Below are 11733 nucleotides of genomic sequence, written 5' to 3' on the forward strand. Positions count from 1 at the left end.
GCATATGAATCATCGTACCCCTAAAAAAATGGGGGCGAAGAGGTGAAGCATGTGTTGTAGAGAAATCCCTCGGCCGGCCAGCTCCGCGTACTTGATGAGCATAAGGAAAAGCTTGTACGCATACAGAGAGAGTTGAGTCGGACACACCTCATAGAAGCGGCAGAAGTCCACCACCAAGGAAGGAAGAAGAAACGTGTATCCGACGATGAAGGGATACACATAAAACGTGCAATAGCCTGGACGGTGTATATGCACTATATCCTAATCTGCCGGAACCAGTTCAATATGATCAGGGATCCCCCATTTGGCTTTGAATGCCGAGAGCGCCGCAGCATCCATTGTGTAAAAAATGGGTTTTGGCTCATCCCCAGAAGGGCTGTTGAAGTCAGTCCTCGCCTTCCCTGGGTAGGGAACCACCTCATCTACCGTTGGAAAACCCTCGTCTTCCGCCATTTCCACTCCCTCTTCGAGCAAGGGTACATCACTTTCCGGCACCGGAGCACCAACAGTTCTATCAGAGTTGGAAGAAGCACTAGCTATCTTTTCTTTGATTAAAAGAAATGAGAATGATAAGGGAAAAAGGTAGTGGTCACAGCGAATCCTACCAGAAGCAGAAATATGAGAAACTGAAGGAGAAGAAGAGTTACAAAAATCTCTCTTGAGCGATTGAGAAGCGTAACATTCAAATGAGAGATTCTCCCCTAATTTATAGGGACATAAATTCCTTGAGCAGGAAAACCAAACGCCGCTAGTTAAAAATGGAAAGAGCACGGAAAACGATACAATGCATAAAAAATATGTGCCATAATGACGCATGAGAAATATTAATGACATTCTGAACTGACGTGACGGTCTGATGCAGCTCTCGAAACGTCACGTCTCTACCTTGCCATGAGGTGCTCGTCTCTCGCATAAAGCATTCAGATTTCTCTCAATTTTTGGATCGACATAGTCCGCCCATCGACCTCACTAAGAGGCGACCCCAACGGGTAGAGGGACTAACTGTATAGGTCAAAATCTTACCAGACAAGAATCAGCGTGAGAAGGGACGGAGAAAAGTTAATTGAGATTGTCGTATCCATACCACGATGTAACGATACGCACCTCGGCCATGGCCGAGGTCATGTATTCAGAATGCTTGACAGGAGAACTGGATATTATGGCATTTCAAGGGGTCAGCCCGTAATATAGTCAAACGACTAAGTACTATAGTTAATGACCGTTGGGTAAAGGAGAAGACCTAGTATATAAACTAAGTTAGAAGAAGAAGCAAAGGGGCGGGGGGGGGGGAGGGGGAGGAGGAAATCCAGAGGAAGACATGTTCCTGAAAGGAAAAGAAATCTTTATCTCTCTCTCCACCACGAAGAAAAATAAAATAAGGAAGCTCAGATCCTTAATATATGTTGTTTGTCTAATCATATCAAATGTATGAGGTTCCGCCTTGCTAAAGATCGGTGACCCTTCTCATTTACGTTTTCATAATTGTTGTTTGATATTATGAAAATTACCATCCTCTTCTTATATGAAGGGATTCAATCACTGTTATAGTTTAATCTTATGTGTGCCTTGCTTGCTTACTCTCATCTTCTATCTTAGATCTAGAGTAAATTATTGTTGGTTAAGATTTGTCTAAGTCCTTATATTTAATTAGTTTAACAAAATGCTTAATAATTTTTGGTCAAACACTAAGTCACTAGCATCTCCTGGCTTTTTGTGTTCTACCTTTTCTTCGTTAACATTTTGAAAATCATAGAGGAGCTAGCCTTTTAAACGTGTCTTTATTTCATTTGTCCATAGATACATTATTGACATGAAATTTTTATGCGCTTAATTTTGATGATCCGTGTGTTTACGAGATAATTTCTATTGATTAAGGTGTTTATTTAGTCACTAGTAATTAAGCGAGAGTATCTAACTTATAAATCCTGTCAAGTTTAAGGAGCAAATTAAGTATTTAGTCATTATAATAAGACAAAAGGCGTGGCTATTTATTAAATTGCACTGGATACCCTTTATTCGGCACGTCAGCTTTATTTTCAACAAGTTTATGCCCTCTAAGCACACTATTTTATGCATAGATAGACCTCATGTATACTAGACGGGAAAGCGCAAGGTAAGGACAGACAGCTGATAAGACAATATTCGTCTAGCTGATAAAAAATCCAACACACAAGTTCTACAGAGAGGAGTTAAGTGATATACATACCTTTCAAAAAAGTAGAACAATTTTTTTGTGAGATATTCCGAAATTCCATTTTTGTGCTCCAATGGATCACTAGGATGCAGAATCAGCAAAAGAACTTGGTTCTAGACAAATTCCTAGTTTAGCGCCTCATTTCACTAGGCAGTAGACTGGATCTCTTCTATTCACCTGTCAAAGCTTGGAAATAGAACTCCTCGTAGCCTAATTTAAGCATCCAATACGTTTTTGCATAGATCAAAGGCTAGGGTAATTAGACTCTTTAATTCTAATCGATAATAAGAATCGAAAATGCAAAACTGTTTAATTAAAGAAAATAGTACTAACTAGTTGGTTGTATTTAAATTTCAAGTGTGACAATACAAAGGCGTTGGGCGAAAATCTGGAACCATATGCATAAAAGAAACAGAGCCTCCACACAAAAACCAGGCTGGTCCACAGGCTGTTCTTTGGGCATCTCTGCTCGTTAGCACATGGCTAATCTGTTGACAAATGGCGAGATGTGTTTTTATCTTTTTTCTACTGTACCATTGCTGCCATGTTCTACATATTCCTTTGCACCATCAATCATTCCAATAGGCCCGCGCCTCCACTTGTCTCTCCATTTAAAGAATTAAAGCAAATACAGTGGAAGATTCAAGTTATATACGTTTGTCAGTTTAATCTTTTTTTTCCTTAACTCTAGCTATAAATAGGTGTGAATTTATCATTTAAATTTTACGTGCTGTGGACTCTAGGATAACGACTTCTAATGCTACTAATTGAGTTTTGAATTTAATATTTATACATATTTAATGTGTTAGGATTTTAAGATAGCAACCTAAAGTACTAGTACCAGGAGTGGATTTACGCTTATCGAACCGCTTCATCGAAATGTTTTACTAAATATATGTATTAATACTGTACGGAAGTGGATAATTAAGAAAAAAATGAGTCTACTTGACATAAATTGTGTCTTGGTGTGTTGGTAATGTGTTTGATTTTTCTCTAAGAAGTCAAAGTTTCAAATCTCAACTAACACAATTTTCTTTTGCAAATATTTGAGAGAGCCATTATAGTTAAAAATTGCGATTAAGTAGAATTGTACTCAGGGCTTTTTCTAACTTAAGACTCAATAAAATCAATAGACTAAGGCTATTTCTTGTCTAAAAGTGTGATAATCAAAGTTATATTCCAATTCTTTTATAAATTTTTACATCGCTTACTTGTCTTAATTTTGAGTTGTCCAAAATTGCTATCAATTTTTCTATAATGAAAATTTTAGTAATATTTTTAAATCATAGTGATTTCAGGGGTTCCACTTTTACTATTCTTGCTACTTGTACCATAAAAAACAATATATGAACATATATTTTTCTCAAAATATTTAAAATATTACTACTACTGCAACTCTTCTATTGATACACTAAAGGTACCAAATAAAAATAGATAAACAATTTGAGATTGAGAAAGCACTAATTTTGCATCACTAGATAAAGTTTTCCTCTCCCTTCCCCATTCAACAGACAGCGCATTATTTTATCACACTATTAAAAGCCCCTCTACTTTAAGCAACGAAGGAGCACGATCGACGAGATTTGTGGTATAATTTTGCAAAATAATTAATCTTACTTCAATTAAGTATAATTTTCGTTTTCATCAGAATTTGTCTCATCTTTTTCTAACCTACCAAGAATTACAACGTAGAAAAACTCAAGCTTGTGCACTTCTTTTTTCTGATTCCTTTATGTCTATGCCAAAGTTAAGAGAGCAGATTGCATTTGTTACCGGGAGCCCTGGATATGCAGTATAATTTATTTTTCACGTAAATTTGATAGTATATGAATCTTTACGTAGCGAAGACTTCGGAGTGGTTGCGTCTTGTGGATAGAGTGCTATAAAACTATATGTACTCCAATATATCCTTATTAATACTTAATCATGTTATATAACTTGCAAAAGTTTATAGAATTTAAATATATTCAGCTGATTAAATCTGTGTGGGTGTATATCTTCTACTCTCTTTTTATCCCAAACAGTTAACTAATAGTTTAAATTATTATTATTATTATTATATAGTATCCCCTTAAATGGGACACAGAAAGAGTAACCAAAATTAGTTGAAAGTTGATGCTCTATAATATTGCTCGGACACAATACAAAATTAAATTAGTATCATTCGCTAGCTAAAAAGTATATATATACATTTTGTAAAGTGTTATTTTTAAAAACGATTAAAAATATAAATTTCTTATATTGTTATCATGGAATCTTTTGTCATGAAATAGAAAGATTAAAAGGGTGTGTCTTTTCATGGGCCTCGTGGCCATCCCACCGAATAGACAGAAAGGTGAAAGCCGAGCTGTTTCAATTGATTTTGTAATTCGATTTTGTTGATTTTTTACATAAAGCAATGCGCTATTAGATTCTTGCACAAATCTTAAAAACATTGGAGTATAAAACTGATTAATGGACGTACATAATAACATAACACATGGAGTACATAGTTATTTGAATCAGCTTAGATGCATTATCTCAATTACTTACTTTAGATATTTGGGTGTATGTATTGAATAACTTTACCACCAAAATTTAAATAGAAATAAAAAATAAAACATCTAAATTTTTTTTTGTCTCTTGCTAGAAGTTCAACCTTTGCCTTGCCGGTTATAAATGAGGCGGCATCACAATAAGCAAAACTATAATGTCCTCCTTTAACTCGAGGTACACAACCCACTCCACTCCACCCTGTCCCCTACTGGGCCACAAAAGACCGTACATGTTGTATCGCTCTATATATATATATATATATATATATATATATATATACCTACCTTTATTAGATATCCACACTGTGTAATTGCCAATTACTAGCTTTATTCACATATTGCTCATCACAATTAGTTTGATGCCAAAATGTCAAGCTCTGTTCTTGTAAAAGAAGCTGTTTTAATCACCCCTTCAGAGCCAACCCCAATCCAAATTCTCCCACTTTCTGCTTTGGATTCTCAGCTCTTTTTGCGCTTCACCATCGAATATTTGCTGGTTTACAAGCCATATGGGTTAGATAAAGCGGCTACAGTGAACCGAGTCAAGTCCGCACTTGGTCGAGCCTTGGTTCCTTACTACCCTTTAGCCGGAAGAGTCAGGGCTCGACCCAACGGTTCAGGCCTAGAAGTAGTGTGTCGAGCCCAGGGTGCGGCTTTCTTACAAGCCGTCTCCGATCTAACGGCGTCAGAATTCCAAGCAGCTCCCCGGCATAAAACACAGTGGCGGAAGCTCTTGTCTTTACAAGTGGCCGACGTGCTTAAAGGGGCCCCACCATTAGTTGTACAGCTGACGTGGCTATCCGATGGCTCCGCCACGTTAGCTGTCGGGTTCAATCATTGTCTATGCGATGGAATTGGTAGTGCTGAGTTCCTCAACTTATTCGCCGAATTAGCTACTGGTAAGCAAAAGCTCACTGATTTAAATTCCAAACCAGTTTGGGATCGTTATCTCATGGACCCAAAATCATATAAATACAAGTCATCCACAAGTCATCATCCAGAGTTTAAGAAAGTTCCTGATCTTTGTGGTTTTATTTCTCGATTTAATCAAGAAAGATTCGCACCCACTTCAGTTATATTTGACAAGAGAAGAGTAAATGAATTGAAGAAATTAACACACAGTCAGTCCTCAATATGCACTTCGTTTGAAGTTCTTTCCGCTCATATATGGAAAAGTTGGGCTACAGCACTAAACTTACCGCCCAACCAAACATTAAAACTACTGTTTACAATCAACATACGGAACAAAGTGAAACCGAGCTTGCCCAGTGGTTACTACGGCAACGGTTTCGTTCTCGGATGCGCTCAAACTTCAGCTAAAGACTTAGTCGAAAAAGGGCTGGGCTATGCAACTGGGTTGGTGAAAAGAGCCAAGGAAAGAGTAAACGATGAGTACGTTAGAGAAGTGGTGGAATCGGTGAGTTCGAGCGGAACGAGTCCGGACTCAGTGGGCGTGTTAATAATGTCGCAATGGTCAAGGCTAGGACTAGAGAAAGTTGACATAGGAATGGGGAGGCCAGTTGAAGTAGGGCCAGTTTGCTGCGATAGGTATTGTATATTATTGCCAGTGTATGATCACAAGGATTCTGTGAAGGTAAATGTATCGGTCCCTGCTACTGCTGTTGACAAATACTTGTATCTTTTGAAGAGCATCGGCACCTGACAGCAAGATTGGACTGTATAATATGAATTCCAATTTCATGACTTTAGCTCTTTAATATAACGAGTACCGGCTTTTTTCTCTTTTTCGGATTTAATGAGGAGTACGTACTAACATATGTTGACTTTATGCATGTATACCCAAGGGAAAAAGGATGGACTTTTGAAATTCTCTTGCTTCATATTTGATTCTTATTTAGGCAATGGCAATTTCCCTGATTTGTATAAAAGTTGTATTGCTTGAGCATGAGAAATCTTGGTTACCTGATGACAGTGTTTTGAACTTGCAAAGGCAAACATGCATTACGAGAGATTAGATGTGATTATATTATTCTGTTTGTGTGGTGCCTTTTCTATAACAGGAAAAAAAAGAAACGAAATGCAAACGAGAATTTGCAATTGCAAAGTTGTACTAAGGGAGAATACCAGTGGCGTCTTTCATAAAAAGAAGAATCCCATTCGTGGGCCTTGCTACTATGTTTATCTTTTGGACCTTGGAAACAACTATCTCTGAGGAGTGTTCCCAAAAAAATTGGTGCCTCGTTTAAGAGGATCTGCAGGGGCATTGATATTAGAATATGATTCCCCTAATGAACATATTATTTTAGGCTAGTGTTTGGGCATAGGTTTGGTGGTCGATCCAAATGAATTATTTTATGTTCTCTCTTAGCTCTCCCCTCCCCCCTCGAAACTAACCCATGGCACAACGCCCATTCGTTTCGTGCGCGGGAAGGTAACGAAGTTCAGTTCATGAGACCACATCGAAGCGGAGTGGAGCAGCCGCTGTACGAAGTTCCTTACCTTAGCTGGATCTCGTTGGTGCCACCTAAACGGTAGGTAGGCGGTGGATGTGTGACGTTTTGTAACGACCCGGCCGGTCGTTTCATGAGTTACCACTCTGTTTTCCTCATTTCTGCTTCTTATTGCCTTGTTCAGCTGTATTTTGTGTTATCGGGTTGGTTGGCTCGGGTTCGGAGAGGTTATGGTAAGGTTTGAAACACTTAGTATTTTTTGAGTAAGCTTAAGTTGGAAAAGTCAACCGGATGTTGACTTATGTGTTAAAAGGCTCGGATGTGAGTTCCGATGGTTCGGATAGCTTCGGGAGGTGATTTGGGACTTAGGAGCATGATCGGAATGTGTTTTGGAGGTCTGGAGTAGGTTTAGGCTTGAATTGGCGAAATTGGAATTTTGGCGTTTTCCGGTTGGTAGGTGAAATTTTGATATAGGGGTCGGAATGAAATTCCGGGAGTTGCAGTAGGTCCGTTGTGTCATTTGGGATGTGTGTGCAAAATTTCAGGTCATTCGGGCATGGTTTGATAGACTTTTTGATCGAAAGTGGAATTTGAAAGTTTTTTAGAATTCTTAGGCTTGAATCTGATGCAAATTTGGTGTTTTGATGTGGTTTTGAGCGTTCCGAAGGTTGGAACAAGTTTAAATGATGTTATGGATAGGTTGATATGTTTGGTTGAGGTCATGAGGGCCTCGGGTGAGTTTCGGGTGGTTAAACGGATCATTTCTAGTTGAAAAAGATTGCAGAAAATCTGCTGTGAGTGTTGCAGACTTTTGGCCTTCGCGTTCACGAGTGGGCCCTCACGTTCGCGAAGGGTTAGGATGAGAGGATGGAGGTTTCGCCTTCGCGTTTGCGATGGAGTTCCCGCATTTGCGAAAGGTTGGAGTCACGAAGCTTCGCGTTCGCGAGAGGGCAGACGCGTTTGCGATGGTTTGTGAGGCTAAGTCTTCGCATTCGCGTGAAGGGCGTCGCGTTCGCGATGAAGGATTTTAAGTGCTAGGCAGAATATTTTAAAAGACCAATTCCGCGATTTTGGGTTTAAGTTCCTCTATTTTTGGGTGATTTTAAAGCTTTTTTGAAGAAGATTGAAAAGGGAATCAAGGGGGAACACTTGGAGGTAAGATTTATGAACTCAATACTCAATCCTAATGTGTTTTCTACCTAATTAATCATAGAATTTATAGAATTTAAGCCTAAATATTGAAGAACTAGGGCTTGTAATTGGAGACCTAAATTAGGGATTTGAAGGATCATTTGTGGTTGGATTTTGGTGTTTTTTGATATGAATGAATCGGGGAGTGATAAGGAGTCTATTGATGCAATTTTTATCGGATTCCGAGACGTGGGCTCAAGGGTCGGGTTTGACCAATTTCGGGATTTGTGTTGTAATTTAATTTCTTTCGAGTGAGCTTTGTTCCCTTAGCATATTTTGATGGTTGTGCACTGATTTTGGTTAGATTTGGAGCATCCAGAGGCCGATTCGAGAGGCAAAAGCATCGCGGGCTAGAGTTTGGACCGGATAGAGGTGAGTAATGATTGTAAATGTTGTCCTGAGGGTATGAAACCCTGGATTCACATCATTGTGCTATTTTGAGGTGGCGCACACGCTAGACGACGAGCGTGGGGTCGTGCGCCGTTAGGGATTGTGACTTAGTCCATCCCGTATGACTGTTAACTGCGTATTTGATTGAAAATTGTTTGCTATCATTATGTTTTGGGTTGAATGCCATATTTGGGCCTCGTGCCAACTGTTTTAGACCCTTAAGGGATTTTTACTACTATTCCTCATTGTTTTGACTTTATACTTGTACTCAGTCATGCTATTCTACTGTTTTTATAACTAAGTCATGTTTACTCTGTTTTGACATCTTAAATGATAGTTTGAGCTGAGCATCATATTTTACTGTGCCCAAGTGGCTTTTAGAGATTTCTGATTGAGTAGGGCCGAGGGCCTGTGTTGTGAGGTTATTATGGGATCGGGTTGTACGCTACAACGGTATTGAGCTGATCCATGATTATGTGGCCGAGGGTCTGAGTTGTACACCATAAGGTGGCTTGATATAAGGCCGAAAGCCTGTTTGATTATGCCACGAGATGGCTTGATATTGCGCTTGGGCCGTAAGGGGATCCTCTCGGAGTCGGTACACCCCCAGTGAGTGCGGATACCCAGTGTGATATGTGATATAGCCCGAGGGGCTGATGTTGTTCCATGTTATTGCCCGAGGGGCTAACTTTTGTTGATATTGTGTTCAAGGGGCTAATTTTATGTGTTTATCTTTTCTCGCTGTTTTTCCTTCACTTGTTTAACTGTTAAAAGATGTTTTAAAGAGGTTTTTATTGAACTGAGGTGTTTTCACAAGTTTTCATTGTTCTATTGCATTGTATTGATTTTATACTGCCTCTTTGTAACATTTTGCTGTATTTTACGTGTTTTCTTATCGCTCAGCTGCCTTTACTCTTATTACTTACAGAGTTGGTGTACTCACATTACTCCCTGCACCATGTGTGCAGATATAGGAGCCTCGGGTCCTGCTAGCGAGGGCTAACTGCTTCCCGCGGGCTATTCGGAGTTCACTAGGTAGCTGCTCGGCGTTCGCAGCCCAGTGTTTCTCCCTCCTATCTTTATTTTCCCTTGTACTGTTGCTCATGGTTGGTGACACCCCGATGCTTAGACTTATGTTAGATGCTCATGACTGGTGACACCCTGATGTCGGGCTGTGTTTATTTCCGCGTTGTTCTATTTCACTTTATTTTGGGATTTATCATTTGTTAATGTTTTAAATTGAATTATTATAACTACTAAAAATGGATTGGGAGTTTGTGTCAGATGACCTTGTTTCACGATAGACGCCATCACAACCGGGTCCGGGTTTAGGGTCATGACAAGTTAGTATCAGAGCCTAGGTTACATAGGTCTCACGAGTCATGAGTAGGTTTAATAGAGTCTCGCGGATCGGTACGGAGACGTCTGTATTTATCCTCGAGAGGCTGCACAACTTTTAGGAAAACTTCATATTCTTGAAATTCTTGTCGTGCAAATCTGTTGATCGAGTACTAAACTTTTGTTATTCTATTCTCTCACAGATGGTAAGGACACATGCTACCAGTCAGGATGGACGACCACCAGTACCACCAATTGTGGCCACTAGGGCCCGAGGACGCGGTCGAGGCCGTGGTAGGGGTAGAGGTGTAGCCCGCACCACAACTAGGGCAACACCTGCAGATCTACCAGCCGCCCAAGTCAGGATCAGGTTCCAGTGGTGGACTCTCCAGCAACACCAGCTCAGGCACTAGTTGTGCCCATTATGATTCCAGGTCTTTAGGAGGCCCTGGCTCAGATTCTATCAGTATGCACTGGCCTAGCTCAGGCGGTCTCAGTTACTACAGCCGCAACTACTTCTTAGGCCGGGAGAGGCACTCAGACTCCTGCTGCTTGCACACCTAAGCAGGTCGTGTAGGGACTTCAGACACCGGAGGCACATCCAACCTAGTCGGTTGTATCTGCTCAGGACTATGCAGCTCCTACCATGCCAGAGGACGAGCAACGCAGGTTGAAGAGGTTTGGTAGACTTCAGCCTCCGACTTTCAATGGTGCAGAGGGTAGATCCCCAGGGTTTCTTGGACAAATGTTAGAGGATTCTTCGTACAACGGGTATTCTGGAGACCAACAGGGTTGCTTTCACTACTTTTCAGTTTTGTGGAGTTGCCTTCATTTGGTCGGAGGCTTATGAGAGGCGTAGTCTTATTGGTGCAACACCCCTTACCTGGCAGCAGTTCTCCGTTCTCTTTTTGGAGAAGTATATTCCACAGTCTCGTAGAGAGGAGCTTGCGCAGGCAGTTCGAGTGGTTGCGTTAGGGAGATTTGACTGTGATGCAGTATGAGATGAGGTTCTCATAGTTAGCTCATCATGATGTTTGGTTGGTTTCGACAGATAGAGAGAGGATCGGGAGGTCCGTTGATGGCCTCACTTATTAGCTTCATATTTTCATGGCCAGGAAGAGGGTGTCTGGTTCTATTTTTGAGGAAGTTGTAGACATTGCTCATGAGATTGAGTTAGTTCGTCGCTAGGAGCGAGATGAGAGGGAGGCCAAGAGGCCTTTGGGATCTGGTAGTTATGGTGGTGCTCCTTCGAGGGGTCAGTTTCAGCTCGACAAAGACCGTCCATTCAGGTATGCTCAGCCAACTCGCCTAGGTTATCGTGGGGCGTCATCAGGTCATGGTTCTCACAATTATCATCAGGGCCAATCATCACTTAGTGCTCGTCCAGCTCGGAGTTCGTCTTGTGCTCTATTAGTTCAATGCTCTTCTATGCCAGGTGCATCTGCTAGTCTTTCCGGTGCTAGGGGTTCCCTTCAGTCCTCGTCTCCAGCACCCTGGAGTTGCTATGAGTATGGAGAGATGGATCATATGTGGAGGCAGTGTCCTCGTCGTCTTGGGTGTTCATCTCAGCAGAGGAGTCAGCTATCGGCTTTAGCGCCAGTTACTTCACCACCACCCACCCAGCCAGCTAGGGGTGGAGGTCAGTCAACTAGGGGTCGCCCTAGAGGGGGAGGTC

The 11733-nt window shown here is 40.9% G+C and overlaps 1 protein-coding gene across 1 annotated transcript; it reads left to right on the plus strand.

Annotated features, from left to right (window-relative positions):
* Positions 1–4990: 4990 nt before the first annotated feature.
* LOC104225952 (alcohol acyltransferase 9) lies at positions 4991–6569 on the plus strand. Its single transcript, XM_009777827.2, has one exon. The coding sequence runs from the start codon at positions 5096–5098 to the stop codon at positions 6389–6391; it is 1296 nt and encodes a 431-aa protein (XP_009776129.1). The 5' UTR covers positions 4991–5095; the 3' UTR covers positions 6392–6569.
* The last annotated feature ends 5164 nt before the right edge of the window (positions 6570–11733 follow it).

Source organism: Nicotiana sylvestris, chromosome 3 (assembly GCF_000393655.2).
Source record: "Nicotiana sylvestris chromosome 3, ASM39365v2, whole genome shotgun sequence".
Taxonomy (NCBI): domain Eukaryota; kingdom Viridiplantae; phylum Streptophyta; class Magnoliopsida; order Solanales; family Solanaceae; genus Nicotiana; species Nicotiana sylvestris.

What these genes read in the sequence shown, in the direction of transcription:
- LOC104225952 (XM_009777827.2), top strand. Translation starts at nt 5,096, where the DNA reads ATGTCAAGCTCTGTTCTTGTAAAAGAAGCTGTTTTAATCACCCCTTCA.